This window comes from Physeter macrocephalus, chromosome 1, assembly GCF_002837175.3.
Source record: "Physeter macrocephalus isolate SW-GA chromosome 1, ASM283717v5, whole genome shotgun sequence".
NCBI lineage: Eukaryota > Metazoa > Chordata > Mammalia > Artiodactyla > Physeteridae > Physeter > Physeter macrocephalus.
In genome coordinates, this window is record NC_041214.2 from 26,045,961 (window position 1) to 26,064,817 (window position 18,857).

Sequence of the window (18,857 nt, forward strand, 5' to 3'; positions counted from 1 at the left end):
TTGTGCCATGGACCTTTTTGGTGAAGCCTATGGACTCTTTCTCAGAATAATAGTTTTAATGCTACAGTAAAATACATAAGATTTGAAAGAAAACCAGTAATATTGAAATACCATTAGAATCACCACCATTGTGTTTTATTGCCTATATTCATAATTGAAGGGAATACTAAGTCTCATTTAGAAATTAATGAAAATAAAGATGGAATTTTTTCCCTCATCAAGTTTATGGGCCCCCTTTTTTCTCATGGTATAAAAGAGAAAATAACACATTAAAAAGTTTGCAGCAATTTATTTAGAATACTATTAAGTCGGAATTATAATTTTATTTGCACAAAAACTCATTCTTACTCTCTTACAGGCGTTTGAAGGGCCTGCCAAATGTAATGTTAAGCTTTTGAAGAGAAATGAGAGTGCAGAAGTCTCAGAAAACCGAAAGGTTGAAACTAGTTATCCAAATGCCATTGATAAGCTAAAAGACTGGTTTATTCAAGTTCTCTTCCCAAACTTTAACACCTGGGAAGAAGATTGAGTGAAAATTAAATGATCATTTTTGTACATAAAACTCTCAGCTATTTTCGTGTCCTTGTCCTTTCATCTTCATGCACAAAATATTTATTCTTTTAGCCTAATCCTGGAATTGAGAACTTCTTAGCATCCTTGAATATCTCCAAAGAAAATGAAGTACAGTCATCTCATCATGAAGAGCCTCCAAGCGAAGAACATTTGTCACCACAGTCATTTGCTATGGTTCGTATTTTGTAAGAGCTTGTACACTACGGTAATTTCATTACTGTTAGCCATACATACCCTGTGCAACAGTTAAAACACTTTCTCTTATGTAGACTGGTGTGTGGCATTATTATTGTCATCCTGTGAGAAAGATCGGGCTGCCCTGGGCAATTTAGCCAGCATAGCTCCCTTGCTTTTCAAACGTTGCCACTAGACAATTTGGTCAAAAGTTAAGCAGAATGATAAGTATTGTTTCTTTGCCAGGAAATGTGAATTTTTTTTTCAACTCTGTTTTCCTTATTCTCTATCTGAATGTAGTTATAGTCTTAATTTTTAACAATGGAACTTATTAAAAGAAACATCAGTAAGGTCTGTATCTTTTAACTTTTCTCCCCTATCCCCACTGTCTCCATACCAATCATTTTCAAAACAGAAGGGAACTCGGATGCTTAAAGAAATTCTAAAAATTGATGGCTCTGACACCGTGGACCATAAGAATGAGATAAAACAATTTGGTAATGAAGTCACTGTTTCCTCTAACAGAAGAGATGAATATGGATCTTCCTCACAGCCTAAACAAAGTAAGAAATTAAGTAAGTAAGCTAAGTACTAGTACTAATAACCAATCACTTCAAAAATTCAGTTCATTTATTTTTTAATCATGTGATTTTTAAAGATAAATATAATTAAGAGTAACAAATAAGAGTATAATTTTATACTTGTGTCATTTATATAACAATGTAACTATGTAACCAATAGATCTGTAGTCCCTAAATGTCTTCTTGTGACTACGTTTTTTTAATATTTCTTGTTTTAATAAGTTTATTTTTTTAATTTAATTTTATTTATTTTATTTTATTATTTATTTTGGTTGCACCGGGTCTTAATTGCAGCAGGTGGGCTCCTTAGTTGCGGTTCTCCGGCTCCTTAGTTGTGGCACATGTGTTCCTTAGTTGCGACCAGCAGGCTCCATGCATGTGGGATCTAGTTCCCTGACCAGGGATTGAACCGGCATCCCCTGCATTGGAAGGCGGATTCTTAAGCACTGCGCCACCAGGGAAGTCCCTCCTTGTGACTACTTAAATTATACTCTTACAGATACTTATTCTGGAGATCCCAAACCTGGAAAGGTTTTCACATTTTAGCTTTTCCTCAGTAATTTAAAAATGATTATGTAACTTAAATACATTATTTAACTTTTCTATAAATTCTTTTATGTATAAAATAACATTGCAAATGACGGTTGTGATAATTGTATGACATATATAAAGCAGTTAGCACTGTGTCTGACACATCATAGGTGCGAATAGTTGATATTAGTATTACGTTAAAATAACTTGACCAACATAAAAATAGAAGCTGTAAAATCAATTTAAAATAATTAATGGAGTCACACACTGGAAAGTGGGCACTTACCTTAAGTCTAAGAAGCCTATAGCATAACATCTGGCACATAGCTGGATTTCAGTAGATGTCCATCATTACCCCTACCTTCTGCATCCCCTGTACTTTAATATTTTGACTGTGTTAATTATCTGCAAAAGCCTACCAGGAAAAATGACTCATGCGAAAGTAGGTTGGGGACAGAAGTTTCTCAGAGAGGTAAATAACATTTTGAAATAAGCTAATCTGAGTTTATTAAGTATCAAAATCAGAGCCTAACTTCATTTATACTCCACTGAGTATTGGGATAAATAATTTAAAATTCCAGTAACTATCAGGAAACAATATTTATCAGAGGGACAGATATACTCTTGAAATAGAGCAAAATAAAATTTTAAAACAATATTGGATAAATATGGTCCCACTGTCAAAAACAAGTAACTTTTACTATACTTCAGTATAGTGAAAAATATCATCTACCTTAGAGTCAACAACTCAGAATCCAGCTCATGTAACAGAACTAATGTGTGACTTCAGGCAAGCCACTTAACTTTTTTTTAAATCTATAACAGTAAGAGGTTTAGATTCATTCTTCACTGGGGTGTGCTTTTTGTTCTGTTGGTGAGTTTGTTGATTATAAAGATGTGAACTTTCAGAATTTTTAAATCATAATAAAGCCACTTAAAAGACTTAATTTCAGAAAAACTTTTAAGAAGCATTATTTTAGAGCAAAAAAAACATTCATCCATGTGTCTCAGAAAGTAGGATGGAATTTTGAGGAGACTGAAGCTAAAGCCTCAGAACTTAAGAATTAATTGTAAATCAGCTCAAGAAAGCCATTTGCGTGTTTAGATTTTGCCTGTAAATAACTATGTAGTTATTAATCTCTCACAATGCTAATTTTTGACAGTCATCTACTTATCATATTTTTAAATCTTTGTCTTAATTATATATCAGTAATTAATTATAATCATCTAAAATCTTCATTGAATTTAGTCATTTTAGGCAAAACTAAATAGTTCTTATATTTGCTTCATGGGAGATTCCTCTTCTCACTTTTTAACAAAGTCCTCCTTGCTATTCTGTAAAGCCCTGCCATAATTGCATAGTTTGAGATATCATTTAATGTGGATATGTCCTTTTCTCTTTTTTTGGCAGCAGCTTATATGAACAAGCCTCACAGTGCTAGTGAGTACCGTAACGTTCAGTCTGTGGACAGTGTGTGCTGGCCTGCTGCCAGCCAGATTCCTCCTGTGTCCACACCAGTAACTGAACTTTCTCGAATTTGTTCCCTTGTTGGAATGCCACAACCAGATTTCTCCTTTCTGAGAACACCACAGGTATTGTATATTACCGTTCTTCCATTTACATAAGTTATTGAACACTGAGCTTAAATAAATTGACTGAAAATCTTTGGCTAGAAATAATATAGTGGAGCTGATTTTTTTGACTTTATGAGCAGCATAGATTAATACCTCTCACTCTCTCTCTTTCCTCTTTTGTTTCTCCCTCTCTCCCTTCTTCCTTCCTTTCTTCCTTCCTTCTTTTCTTCTTTTTCCCCTTTCCTCCTTCCTCTTCTAATCCATCCTTTTCACTTTCTTTCTGTTCCCATCACTTCCACTTAACACGAATAATAAAATAGCTTCCTAACTGGTCTCTTACTCCTTCTACCTAGCTAATAAGCCACTGCCATATTATAATTTTCTAAAGGCACAATTCTGATCAGATTCCTACCAGCTCAAAACCTTTCTGTGATTGTGCCTATTGCCTACCAGTATAATTCCATGGTCTTCAGTCCTTTGCAGATTGTGGCTGCAGCCTGCTTCTCTAGTTCAATTAAGCTGCATTATACTCCTCAACCTCCAGCAGAACTGGTCTGTTTTTAGTTCCACAAATATTCCTTGCTTTCTGCTTCTACTATTATTTGTCTTTTCTCCTATTATTTCCTTTGCTGGAATACTTAACCTCTTATTCTGCCCTTTGGAAACCTGCCGTCCTGCAAGGCTCAATCAGATGCCACCTTTCTTTTTCCCTATTGTTGTCATCTGTGAGTTTCTCTTCTCACCCTCATCTAAATTATAAGTTCCTCAAGATCAGGGCCTTTGTCTCCTTGGAATTACGTGAATTTTTTACACAGTGACTTGCTATGGTGAATACTGGGTAAATTTAATTGGTGTGCAGCAAATTTCATTTAACAAAATTTCTATTTTCTTGTCTCTAGTTAAAGAAGAGTGTAAGAGTCCTAAAACTGAGAGTCGGTCACAAAAAATATCAAATAGGCAGGTAAGCTTCTTAAAATCACATTTCTAGTAGCCCACTTTTTTTTTCTTTTTTTTTAAACATCTTTATTGGAATATAATTGCTTTACAGTGGTGTGCTAGTTTCTGCTTTATAACAAAGTGAATCAGTTATGCATATACATATGTCCCCATATCTCTTCCCTCTTGCGTCTCCCACCCTCCCTATCCCACCCCTCTAGGTGGTCACAAAGGACCGAGCTGATCTCCCTGCACTATGCTAGTAGCCCACTTTTTATTGTAGTTGGTGGCTCTGTGGCATCTGACTGAATTTTGCAGCCCTTTCAGCCAGATTCATAAAGTGCATGACAAGAGGGTTGCTGAGCCTGTCAGTCACTTGGATGGGAGGTTGCACAGCTAGAGTCCAGGATTTGGAACTAGAGAGACCTGAAGTTCTGGTTCTGCCATTTTACAGCTAGGTGGCCTTGAGCAATTCACTACACTTCTCACAGCCTCAATTTCTTCATCTTTAAAATGGAGATAAAAATATATCATTTGTGTCTCTCATTATATATAGTCTATATATACATAAATACATACAAACATACCTATATATATGAATATATGTGGGTACATTATATGTATAAAATATGTAGAAATATGTTTGTGTATTCAATGAAAGTATATGGACCAACATGGCAAAGTTAACAGTTAATTCTGTGGAGTTAGGTTAATGGGGGAAACTGAGATCATTTATGTTTTATTTTATATAGTTTGTTGTTTGATAAGGAGTATATATATATTTTATAATCAAAAAAACATTTTTTTTCAAAAAAACATTTTAAGTCTAAAAACATTTATGTACACTTATATGCATTTTATATGCATATTATATAACACAAAGTTTTTAAAAATTAGATCTCTTATAAGCTATAATATATTACATTTATAAAAGATACCTTAGCAGATATCTTGGCACATAACAGGTTCTCAGCCCATTAATTTTTAGATACCAATAAAGGGTTGAATTGCATGACTTTCAGAGTCATCTCTTTCTGCAACTCTTATGCTATAATTTCCTTTCTTCTAGAGAGGGGTTCGTAAACTCTTTGTGCCATGGACCTTTTTGGTGAAGCCTATGGACTCTTTCTCAGAATAATAGTTTTAATGCTACAGTAAAATACATAAGATTTGAAAGAAAACCAGTAATATTGAAATACCATTAGAATCACCACCATTGTGTTTTATTGCCTATATTCATAATTGAAGGGAATACTAAGTCTCATTTAGAAATTAATGAAAATAAAGATGGAATTTTTTCCCTCATCAAGTTTATGGGCCCCCTTTTTTCTCATGGTATAAAAGAGAAAATAACACATTAAAAAGTTTGCAGCAATTTATTTAGAATACTATTAAGTCGGAATTATAATTTTATTTGCACAAAAACTCATTCTTACTCTCTTACAGGCGTTTGAAGGGCCTGCCAAATGTAATGTTAAGCTTTTGAAGAGAAATGAGAGTGCAGAAGTCTCAGAAAACCGAAAGGTTGAAACTAGTTATCCAAATGCCATTGATAAGCTAAAAGACTGGTTTATTCAAGTTCTCTTCCCAAACTTTAACACCTGGGAAGAAGATTGAGTGAAAATTAAATGATCATTTTTGTACATAAAACTCTCAGCTATTTTCGTGTCCTTGTCCTTTCATCTTCATGCACAAAATATTTATTCTTTTAGCCTAATCCTGGAATTGAGAACTTCTTAGCATCCTTGAATATCTCCAAAGAAAATGAAGTACAGTCATCTCATCATGAAGAGCCTCCAAGCGAAGAACATTTGTCACCACAGTCATTTGCTATGGTTCGTATTTTGTAAGAGCTTGTACACTATGGTAATTTCATTACTGTTAGCCATACATACCCTGTGCAACAGTTAAAACACTTTCTCTTATGTAGACTGGTGTGTGGCATTATTATTGTCATCCTGTGAGAAAGATCGGGCTGCCCTGGGCAATTTAGCCAGCATAGCTCCCTTGCTTTTCAAACGTTGCCACTAGACAATTTGGTCAAAAGTTAAGCAGAATGATAAGTATTGTTTCTTTGCCAGGAAATGTGAATTTTTTTTTCAACTCTGTTTTCCTTATTCTCTATCTGAATGTAGTTATAGTCTTAATTTTTAACAATGGAACTTATTAAAAGAAACATCAGTAAGGTCTGTATCTTTTAACTTTTCTCCCCTATCCCCACTGTCTCCATACCAATCATTTTCAAAACAGAAGGGAACTCGGATGCTTAAAGAAATTCTAAAAATTGATGGCTCTGACACCGTGGACCATAAGAATGAGATAAAACAATTTGGTAATGAAGTCACTGTTTCCTCTAACAGAAGAGATGAATATGGATCTTCCTCACAGCCTAAACAAAGTAAGAAATTAAGTAAGTAAGCTAAGTACTAGTACTAATAACCAATCACTTCAAAAATTCAGTTCATTTATTTTTTAATCATGTGATTTTTAAAGATAAATATAATTAAGAGTAACAAATAAGAGTATAATTTTATACTTGTGTCATTTATATAACAATGTAACTATGTAACCAATAGATCTGTAGTCCCTAAATGTCTTCTTGTGACTACGTTTTTTTAATATTTCTTGTTTTAATAAGTTTATTTTTTTAATTTAATTTTATTTATTTTATTTTATTATTTATTTTGGTTGCACCGGGTCTTAATTGCAGCAGGTGGGCTCCTTAGTTGCGGTTCTCCGGCTCCTTAGTTGTGGCACATGTGTTCCTTAGTTGCGACCAGCAGGCTCCATGCATGTGGGATCTAGTTCCCTGACCAGGGATTGAACCGGCATCCCCTGCATTGGAAGGCGGATTCTTAAGCACTGCGCCACCAGGGAAGTCCCTCCTTGTGACTACTTAAATTATACTCTTACAGATACTTATTCTGGAGATCCCAAACCTGGAAAGGTTTTCACATTTTAGCTTTTCCTCAGTAATTTAAAAATGATTATGTAACTTAAATACATTATTTAACTTTTCTATAAATTCTTTTATGTATAAAATAACATTGCAAATGACGGTTGTGATAATTGTATGACATATATAAAGCAGTTAGCACTGTGTCTGACACATCATAGGTGCGAATAGTTGATATTAGTATTACGTTAAAATAACTTGACCAACATAAAAATAGAAGCTGTAAAATCAATTTAAAATAATTAATGGAGTCACACACTGGAAAGTGGGCACTTACCTTAAGTCTAAGAAGCCTATAGCATAACATCTGGCACATAGCTGGATTTCAGTAGATGTCCATCATTACCCCTACCTTCTGCATCCCCTGTACTTTAATATTTTGACTGTGTTAATTATCTGCAAAAGCCTACCAGGAAAAATGACTCATGCGAAAGTAGGTTGGGGACAGAAGTTTCTCAGAGAGGTAAATAACATTTTGAAATAAGCTAATCTGAGTTTATTAAGTATCAAAATCAGAGCCTAACTTCATTTATACTCCACTGAGTATTGGGATAAATAATTTAAAATTCCAGTAACTATCAGGAAACAATATTTATCAGAGGGACAGATATACTCTTGAAATAGAGCAAAATAAAATTTTAAAACAATATTGGATAAATATGGTCCCACTGTCAAAAACAAGTAACTTTTACTATACTTCAGTATAGTGAAAAATATCATCTACCTTAGAGTCAACAACTCAGAATCCAGCTCATGTAACAGAACTAATGTGTGACTTCAGGCAAGCCACTTAACTTTTTTTTAAATCTATAACAGTAAGAGGTTTAGATTCATTCTTCACTGGGGTGTGCTTTTTGTTCTGTTGGTGAGTTTGTTGATTATAAAGATGTGAACTTTCAGAATTTTTAAATCATAATAAAGCCACTTAAAAGACTTAATTTCAGAAAAACTTTTAAGAAGCATTATTTTAGAGCAAAAAAAACATTCATCCATATGTCTCAGAAAGTAGGATGGAATTTTGAGGAGACTGAAGCTAAAGCCTCAGAACTTAAGAATTAATTGTAAATCAGCTCAAGAAAGCCATTTGCGTGTTTAGATTTTGCCTGTAAATAACTATGTAGTTATTAATCTCTCACAATGCTAATTTTTGACAGTCATCTACTTATCATATTTTTAAATCTTTGTCTTAATTATATATCAGTAATTAATTATAATCATCTAAAATCTTCATTGAATTTAGTCATTTTAGGCAAAACTAAATAGTTCTTATATTTGCTTCATGGGAGATTCCTCTTCTCACTTTTTAACAAAGTCCTCCTTGCTATTCTGTAAAGCCCTGCCATAATTGCATAGTTTGAGATATCATTTAATGTGGATATGTCCTTTTCTCTTTTTTTGGCAGCAGCTTATATGAACAAGCCTCACAGTGCTAGTGAGTACCGTAACGTTCAGTCTGTGGACAGTGTGTGCTGGCCTGCTGCCAGCCAGATTCCTCCTGTGTCCACACCAGTAACTGAACTTTCTCGAATTTGTTCCCTTGTTGGAATGCCACAACCAGATTTCTCCTTTCTGAGAACACCACAGGTATTGTATATTACCGTTCTTCCATTTACATAAGTTATTGAACACTGAGCTTAAATAAATTGACTGAAAATCTTTGGCTAGAAATAATATAGTGGAGCTGATTTTTTTGACTTTATGAGCAGCATAGATTAATACCTCTCACTCTGGGTCTTCCATTTATGCATAACCAGACCCCTCAGAGGAACTGATAGAGGAACCTGGGCAGCAGGTAGCCTCCCAAGATTCTTTAGACTCATAGAGCTAGGGATCTTGGTCTCCAGCAGCAGTTTTCAAACTTTTTGGTCTCAGAAACTCCCCATCTTTTTTTTGAGGACCCCAAAGAACTTTTGTTTACTTGTATTATATCCATATTTACCAAATTAAAACTTAAAACTGAAAAAAAAATTTTAATGTTGTTAATTAAAAATGACTTCGAAAAAAATTTAATGAGAAGAGTCTCATTGCTCTACATTTTTGCAAGTCTTATCCATCTTCTAGCTGAATAGAGAAGCTAGATTCTCATATCTGCATCTTACTATCAGTCTCTTGTAATACGTGGTTTTGGTTGAAATATATGAAGAAAATCTGGCCTCACACAAATAGATAGTTGGAAAAAGGGAGAAAATTTTAATAGACTTTTCATATAACTGTGGATATTCTTTGATACTGCATTAAAACATGGTATTTTCTTAAAAGTTAGTGCAATGTAGAATCTGAAATTATATCAATGAACTTTTTGTTCTCTGTATACTTATGAGAAAATGAGAGTGAAAAGGGCAAATAGCATTTTCATATTATAGTAAAAATAATTTGAACCTCAAGGATCCCCAGAAAAGGGCTCAGGGACCTCCAGGATCCCCACACTGCACCTTGAGAACCACGGCAGGAAGCCCGTTTTCTCCTTTTTGCATCCAGATTCTTGACACATTCTCACCTAAAACAGAAAGCATGATTAAACTAATAATACTACATAAAAATGGCTACCTTTTGAAAAAGTAACATTTTTTAAAAAATCTTTTTTATAAAAGAAAAGCACATACTGTAAAGAGTTATCATTTAAATGTAAATATAAAATCAGTCAGAACCTCTGAGTCTTTTAAATTTTAGCAGTTAATTCATATTAGCGAAATATGTGCTATTTAAAGGATGGTGGAAAGCAGGGGTCAGCAGATTTTTTCTATAAATGGCCAGATAGTAAATATTTTAGGCTTTGTGGGCCATATGGTCTCTGTCACAACTACTCACCTCTACAGTTACAGTATGAAAACAGCTATCGGTGATACATAAGAGTGGGCTTGGCCGTGTTCCAATAAAATCTGACATACAAAACAAGTAGAAAACCTAGTTTCCTGATCCAAGATATAAAGAAAAAAGTTTTGCTGGCTTTCATTTACATGATGATGCTTGGTCCTTCACCTAGCTTAGAGATCATTTTAACTTTATAAACATTGAAAGATAAGGCAACAATTGTAAAGTTTTTGCATCATAACCCAGAACTTAAGCTGATAGTCCTTTTTTGAATTCTTAAATTTTTTTTTACAAAATGTTAGATGAAATTATTCCATTTGTTTAAACTAAGCTTTCGACTTCCTGGACAGATAACTTCATAACCATTCATGTTCTTTTTTTTAGACAATGACAGTTTGCCAGGTAAAATTATCTAACGGCTTACTGGTACATGGGCCACAGTGCCATTCTGAAAATGAAGCCAAGGAAAAAGCTGCACTTTTTGCTTTACAACAATTGGTGAGAACTGTCCGTGAATTCTCTACTAAATCTGTAATTAATCCCTCTCGATGTTTTTGTTGCATTGTTTTATAACTTTTAAATACTTCCATAGGGCTCCTTAGGAGTGAATTTCCCTTTGCCTCCACCAATATTTCCAAGTTATCCTCCTGCTGTACCACCTGGAACCATTCCTCCAGTATTTCCCCAACCTACTGGTAAGGTATTTTGCTCTTCTCAATATTTGTTATTGAATTACATTGTTTTTAGAAAGTTCTTTTAAGAAGCATCATTTTGAGGAAATGAAAAAAATTACCTAAATGTTTAGGTAATTTAAGGAGTTGTGAGAAGTAAGCCTGAAACCAGAGCCTGCAGGTTCATCTAAAAATACCATTTGTCCTCCTGCAGTCTCTAGTGTGGCTAGATAGAATAGGACTGTTCTCTGTTTTGGGCAGCCCAGTAGCTGCCAATGCATGAATTTGGGTTTAAGGTAGACATCAAAAGCACAGGAACGGGGGGGCGGGGGGGTGGTTGTAGGGAGTGCGGGGAGGTGTGGGAAGAAAAAACAGAGATGAAGGGAATAAGAAGCTGTGGATTTGAAAGAAACTGCCCTTGGTGATGAGGGAAATGAAGAGCGGAGGGGATTTTGAGCTTACTCTAGGTATGTTTCTTCATATTCTCTCACATTAAGGATACGTACATAGAAGACTAAAGAGCTTTTAAAAGATAATTACTCTTAAAAGAATTTTTTTTAAGTTTTACAAAAAAAAAAACATAATCAGAGTACCCTACTTGGCTTTGCAGTAATAATATTTATACAGTCACATCTCATAAACACTTTATAATTTTAAACAAACATTGTAATATACTTACATTGGGAGGACAGGGTAAGTAGTGAGGGGTGGTATCAAAGAACTGAATTTTGATCTATCATAACAGGAAGTCTAAAAATGCCTAAAACTGAAAAATCAACTAGCAGTATAAGCAAATTATTGAACAGTTTGGAAATAAACAGCTAAAACAGTTAAACCTGGGATGGACCGGATGACTGCTATATTATGTTGAAAACCCTTTTTATTACGATATGTATGTGTATAATTATCTTTACTTTGATTTGTTTAAAAATGCAATTGTTCTAAGGTCATAAGTTACTAAGTAGCAGTAGTAGCATTCAAAAGCAAATATATCTAATTACAAAGCCCACAATTTTGTTACTGTACTACACTGGCATTCCTTTGCCTGTATAAACAATGTGTAGTCATAAAATTTTTATGACACAGTGGATCTGAAAGTTTTCATATAGCTCAAGGTAGTAAGTCCACTATGACCTGGAAAATCTAATTTAACTGCTTTTTGACTTTCAAAAATGAATCCAGCAACTATGTATCAATTAATTTTAAGTAATTAGTTCATGCAGGTTACCTAAAGGTCTACCCACAAGCTTCTCTCAAAAAAGATTTGTCTTATGAGAATATATTATCTAAAAGGAATGATTGTTTTCCCATTTATTATCGATATTTTATAGCTTGATATTTTACCTTTTTAATGTTGATTTTTATGTTTACATTCATTATTATATCATGTTTATTAGTGTATTCATACCTACCAAGAATTTTAAAGTTTAATTGGAGTTCTTTTGGTTTTGTGCTCTCCAGTGTTCCAATAATAATATATGATATAAAAGCCATGAGATTTGAATGTTAATCAGGAGAAAAGAACTTATGCATCAGATTAAGATTTTAAAGTTATTTTATAGATTTCCACTTTATGGTATGAAAGGGTCCCAATGGAGAAAAATATATTTTATATTTAGGACAGTGATTTTGGGAAATGGTTGAGTTGACCTATGCATAAGATTACTATAGCATCTTTTTTTTTTTTTTTTTTTTTTTTTTTTTTTTTTTTTTTTTGCGGTACACGGGCCTCTCACTGTTGTGGCTCTCCCGTTGCGGAGCACAGGCTCCGGACGCGCAGGCCCAGCGGCCATGACTCACGGGCCCAGCCGCTCCGCGGCATGTGGGATCCTCCCGGACTGGGGCACGAACCCGTGTCCCCTGCATCGGCAGGCGGACTCTCAACCACTGCGCCACCAGGGAAGCCCCTATAGCATCTTTTAAATAGATCTTCTTAGTCTTATAACTGCCACCAAAGTTGCACATAATTTTCTAAATCTTACTAGTGTGTTTCTTACTAAAACTGTTCTTTATCCTGGAATTTTTACATGTGTAATTCATAACATTGAAATATATTATGATTCTTCTCTCCTGATCCAAACATTTTTTAAGTAGCTGAGTTTTAGTTAAGCTATACTGTCTTATAATTCTGGCTGCCTTTTTGTCTCTTTAAAAAGAAGGTTTGAGCACAGTACATACCTTCTTTGGTGGCAATGTGCTGGTGTCTCGATTGTCATTGTTTAATGCAGTAGTTCCCAAATGTTGCACTGGTGCTGACTGCGGAAGAATCACCTGTGGAGCTTATTAACAATACAGATTACTGGGCCCCTCAGAGTCTGATGTACTAGGTCTGGAGCCTTGCCCAGGAATCTGTATTTCATAAGCTCCCTATGTGATTCAGATACACAAATCAGTCTTGGGAACCACTGATTCAATGCACTTTTAATAAGAAAATGTAAATTTTTTTTTAATTCTTGAATTACAAATATTAGAATAGGGAAAAAGATTCTACATGTTATATTAAAGTGATCAGATTTCAAGACTTAAGCTTTTTTGGTTTTTTTGTAGGCTGGGATCACTATGGAAGCAACTTAGCATTGGGGGCAGGTGAGATTCTTAAGATTTCTCTCTTTGTGCCCTGGCTTTTCTCCCCCAAGGGACAGTTTCATGACCCTTTTATTAGTTTTTAAAATATTATTACAAATATTCCTAAAGTTTATATCAGTATATGGTACTATTGGCCTTCGTAGGCCAGACAGCATAATGATAAGCTGACTTCTGTAGATGATTCACAGTCCTTAAGGGGCTCCTGAGGTTGAACGTTGTATGCAAGGGTAATCAGAAATTAAGTGTATATGCCCTTTGCCAAAGCGAAAAAAGCCAGAAAAGGGTAGCAGAAGGAGGTCTTAAATTTCAAGGCTTTTATGATACCATTTTGCTAAAACAGCTTTTCCATAATTTTTAACAGCTAATATAATGCCCTCATCATCTCATCTCTTTGGTTCAATGCCATGGGGACCACCAGTACCAGTTCCTGGGAAGCCCTTCCATCATACTTCATATGCTGGTACCATGCCCATGGCTGGAGGAATGCCAGCTGGTGTGCACAATCAGTTCATACCTCTACAGGTGAGACCTGAAAGAGAATTATTATATTTTTTTAAGAGAATTAGTTTCTCACTGCTCAAAGACCATTGATAAAATTTTGTTTATTCAGTAATTATTCAGTGCCAACTAGAAGTCCATTCAGTACTGGTCTGGGTACTGAGAATATATTTTGACCAGTGGTGACCAGTCTGACCTGTTCCCTGCTGTCTGAGTTTGTGTTCTAATAGATAATAATAATTGCAACAATAACATCCTTTTCTAGAACAAAGGGATTTAAAATCAGGAATATCAATTTTCTTTAAGTTATGGATAATTTTTAAATATTTTATTTGTAACCATATTCCTTGAATTTCTAAAGTCTGGTTTGGAGGTTATAAGTGGAAGTCACAAGTCAGCAGTGATTGACGAGTATTAGCAGCATGGTTTATGGTATTTTCTGACACTAGCTTTTTTGATCTACATTGTTAATTAATGATGCTTTTATTCCTCAAAGGTAACTAAAAAAAGGGTTGCAAACAAAAAGAGTTTTGAGAACAAGGATGCCCAGAGTTGTCAAGCCACCCTACTTCAGACTAGCCAGTCAGCATGTTCTGATGTCACCAAAGTAATTCCACAGGAGAGTTTATCAGCTTCCTTAAAGTCCTCTCAGATTACTCAACTTGCGTCTCCTTTTCAAGTTGAAGCTGCCTCCCCAGGCCATAGTATGTCTCACCATAAGTCAACACCAAGCTCCTCAAGAAGAAAATCAAGAAAACTGGCTGTCAATTTTGGAGTTTCTAAACCTTCTGAATAAATTTGGTACTTGGAATTAAATTAATTTCATTCCTTTCCTCCCACCTTTTTATAAATCCATATCTGTCTCATAAAAAATTAGAGTGTACCATTTTAAAACAATATATTTCAATTAAAATTTTTAGTTGTCAGGCACTTTTCATGCTATTTAAAAGACTGTACATCAAATTGTGCATCTTAAGTATGTGCAGTTTGTTTTACATCAATTATACCTCAATAAAGCTGTAAAAAAAGACTAAATTCAACCTTGTGTTAAAATAATATCAACGGACTAAGGATTCAAATGTACCACTCTAACCATTGGCCTCATCATTAGAAGCATCCTAAACTATGAATTAGACATCATATTGCAATAATTATAAACATTTTTTTACACTATCATTGAGGGATAATTAAATGGAGCATGAAAATTGGGCCTCAAGTATAATTTACTGAATGTGGATTTTATTTCTCTTTTTAGTGATGTAACAGAAGTGTCAGGAGAATGGCTCTTATTTATAGGTATTTTAACTTATGTTTTATTATATCTGAGGGTCCTTTGGACCTGCTGTGAAGTGATCACACTTGTGGTGGTGCTGCCAGTTTTGCTTTATTCTCAATTTTGTACCAAAGCAACTTCAGAATACTGATCAGACTATTTCATTTAACTGCTTAGAATTATAAATAGCAATCTAGATTTGAGTAAATAATTACAATTTTTTAGATTATTCAAGAACCAGCATTAGTAATTTCTAATAAAATTAAGTTTCAAAATCTACAGGGTGTAATGATTAAAAATTAATCTTCTAATAGAATAAAGTACAAAATATTAATCATGTTGTTAATTAAAATAAATTGTGTTATCAATTTGTATAGCTTTTTACCTGCTTACTTAAACATACATGAGAGCTCCATTGTTGGTCCATGTGTAGTGCTTCCTGGAACTGATGAAATTCTAAATTTTTCAAAACTTCTAGGGTGTGCACAGGCACCATCAGTGTATACTGTACATTATTTATATGACAAGTGCCCGTCTCATTCTCGTTCCATATTTTTAGCTTTATGCTGAACTGCCCAGGGACTCTGGCATTTTGTCTTTGCATGTCACGTGTGGGTGTGTATTTTTCAAGCTGTAGCTGTTGAAATTATTTTAGAGTTTATGAAAATGTCTCAGTGGTACCAGGGCCTGAGTTTTTATATATATGTTTGTGCTTTCATTTTTGTGATATGCTTGTATTTTTAAGAAAGTAAGTTATCATACTTTTTTAAAAGTAGGAACAACAATCTTTGTATGGAACTGCTTATTATTATATTTAGTTTCATTTGGCTCATTGAAAACTCTGCCATGAGTCTTAGTCTGTTTGTTTTTAAAAATGCTAGTATTGAATTAAATGGATTTCTTTCTCTAACTGCTAAATGTTAGAGTTTCTCTAAATGTTCATAGGATATTTGTATATTAGTCATGCCTTCAGTGTAAGAGATAAATGTTCATTATCTGTCATTTATCACAGTCATGTGAGTTTCTGTGGTTTTATTTTCTATTAGTTTTCCTAGATTCAGATGTTCATTGGTTCCCAGAATTTCTTTTTTGGGGAATATTTGTTTCTCTGTAATGGGATCTTGAGTAATGAGGCTCAAGTAATTCTCAGTGTTTGTCCTTATTGCCTCACAAACTGTTTTTTTTTTTTTTAAGGGAACATCTATTTGGGGTATACAATACAAAAAATTAAATTGTGACGATAAGATTATGTCAACCTCTTACTACTTTAAAGTGTATAATATTTTTCACCTTATGTAACTTTACAAACTCCAGCATTCAATAATTGCCTCACTCATCATTGCTCTGTGACCACTCTATAAACAGTGTACAGCCCACATCTTTTTTAAAGCCCAGAAGAAGGAGCACGTGCCATCTTCTGAAAACTCCAAGAGAAATTTCGGTAAGCACAGTGCCACTGAACCCATATAAGGATGTTTCCTCAGTATTCAAGCAAAGCAAGCTAACAATTCTAGGTGGATAGGCAGTAAAAGTGTTTTCTTTTCATTCTTTCTTCTCTTTTTAAAAAATATATTATTCTAAAAGTCAAGACTAAAGAGAGATTAAAATGGGAGAGAGCTCCATAATGACTAGATAGTGTCAGGCATTCATCTATATTCTCTTCACCTTGTACACCTATTCTAAATGTGGGCCTGAGAGCAGTAGATGTGCCTTCTCTGGGGAGGATGTAAGAGGCAGAGACTGTTTTTATCTCATGACCATCTTGAGGAGACTAGATCCACTAATAGACTGGAAAACTTACAGTTTTTCCTGTTTTGGATGGTGCAGACTCAGAATACCCCAAAGTTTAGAAATATGCCCATTCAACTGTTGAATCTGTTGTGGCCTTTCTGTGGAAACCGTGGGCTGTATAGGGCACAGAAGAGCAGATTCCCCAAAATGCTTCGTGTTTCCACGTAATAAGAGCAGTTAAATCTATTTAAACCTTCTTCTCGCTGAAACATTATTTCTAAATATCCTTGTTCGATAAAGTTTTATTTCTTTTTTTTTTTTTATTTTTGAGCAAATTAAGTGAATTTTGAAGATTGGTCCTTCAGTCTCGTTCCTTTTCACCATTTCCTACATTACCTGAGCTTTATAATTTTACAGATAGACGGTATTAATTGACTGAAACATCATGTAAACTCATGTCTTAAACGTCTGAGACTCAGTTGCCTGAAAAATTAATTTCACCTCTGTGTGTATCTTGGTTTCAGTTTAAGATTTTCCTTGCTGTTCAGAGGGATAAGTAGTTCTTTTAGAACTAAAAAGATAAGTACATCTTTTTTTTCCTGTTGGTGGGAGAGATGAAAAACTCTTGATTCAGGTTTTTTGTTTTTTATTTCCTTTTCTATAGTCAGGTACTTGCTTTGGTTTTAGACTGATATTTTTCAAACTAATCTAGATTTTGGGGGGAAGGGTCAGAGAGGGAGGCAGTTGGAAGAAAGAAATAAGACCTATCCAACACTGCATTTTTAGACTATATCTTTCTAGCTCAAGGAAAGAGATAAGTTGCAGGGTCTTTTTTATTCACTCACTTTAAAATCATCTGTTTTATTTGTATTAATAAATCATACATTTTCATAGTGATTGTCTAATTTTTACCTTTAAGATAGCCAGGACTATCCAGCTGTCCCTTGAAGTTCATTGTAATATGCTTCATCTCATTGTCCAGAGCCTCTTTTTTAAAGCAACTGTGTATAATCTCCCAGCTTTTTGAGTTTGCTATATTTCTTAGTACCATCTTGCTTCCAAATTGTGTTTTTACTGTGGAGGAGAATGAATTTATTGGAGAGAAATGACCATGACAGACATTCTCAACCTTTAAAAAGAAATGAATCACAGAAATTCCCTTATTTTTTTTAGAGACAGTGATAGAACTCAAACTGGCAGTGTCCTTATTTTGTAAGTTTTGTCAGTGAAACAGTGTTTTTTTGCAGGAGCTTCCTTTCCTAGTTAGGATAATGCTTAAAATTCCAGAAATGAATATGTTTCAGACAGAGCTGGTTCAAATTTCCATCAGACCATCTTCTGCCAGGGAGCAGTATGAGACAGCGTCGAGACAGAATGGGAGCAGGCGGAAGTTTCACTGACTTCACTCCAACACCGCTGATCCTTTGTTTAGAGGGAGAGAAAAAACAGGTATCAGATAGTTTTCGTAGTTAAGAATATCACCAATCCATAGCTGCTTTGTGTGTGTGTGTGTGTGTGTGTGCCTAGTTAGGATAATGCTTAAAATTCCAGAAATGAATATGTTTCAGACAGAGCTGGTTCAAATTTCCATCAGACCATCTTCTGCCAGGGAGCAGTATGAGACAGCGTCGAGACAGAATGGGAGCAGGCGGAAGTTTCACTGACTTCACTCCAACACCGCTGATCCTTTGTTTAGAGGGAGAGAAAAAACAGGTATCAGATAGTTTTCGTAGTTAAGAATATCACCAATCCATAGCTGCTTTGTGTGTGTGTGTGTGTGTGTGTGTGTGTGTGTGTGTGTGTGAGTGAACCAGCAGTAATGCCTTGCTCAGTCGCATTCAGCCATCTCAAGTGCAATTCATGATGGAGACTCTGGTTTCCAACAGATAAAGTTTTACATAGTTAAACCTGTAAAAATTAATTTTTTTTCAACAGTACACCTATTGCTATTATTTCAGCAA

At 34.6% G+C, this 18,857-nt stretch overlaps 1 protein-coding gene across 3 annotated transcripts in view; it reads left to right on the forward strand.

Moving 5' to 3' along the window:
• Positions 1 to 18,412, forward strand: part of XRN1 (5'-3' exoribonuclease 1) — a 104,223-nt gene extending 85,811 nt beyond the window's left edge. Inside the window, exons 35-42 of one of the 3 annotated variants that reach the window (XM_024131807.3) lie at positions 625 to 747; positions 1,163 to 1,322; positions 3,271 to 3,452; positions 10,522 to 10,635; positions 10,730 to 10,832; positions 13,356 to 13,394; positions 13,756 to 13,916; positions 14,389 to 18,412. In XM_024131807.3, coding sequence (XP_023987575.1) covers positions 625 to 747; positions 1,163 to 1,322; positions 3,271 to 3,452; positions 10,522 to 10,635; positions 10,730 to 10,832; positions 13,356 to 13,394; positions 13,756 to 13,916; positions 14,389 to 14,688 — 1,182 coding nt within the window. In that variant the 3' untranslated portion in view covers positions 14,689 to 18,412. The remainder of the gene's footprint in view (positions 1 to 624; positions 748 to 1,162; positions 1,323 to 3,270; positions 3,453 to 10,521; positions 10,636 to 10,729; positions 10,833 to 13,355; positions 13,395 to 13,755; positions 13,917 to 14,388) is intronic. The other 2 variants (XM_024131809.3, XM_028489069.2) reach the window with 2 other exon arrangements.
• Positions 18,413 to 18,857: the final 445 nt, after the last annotated feature.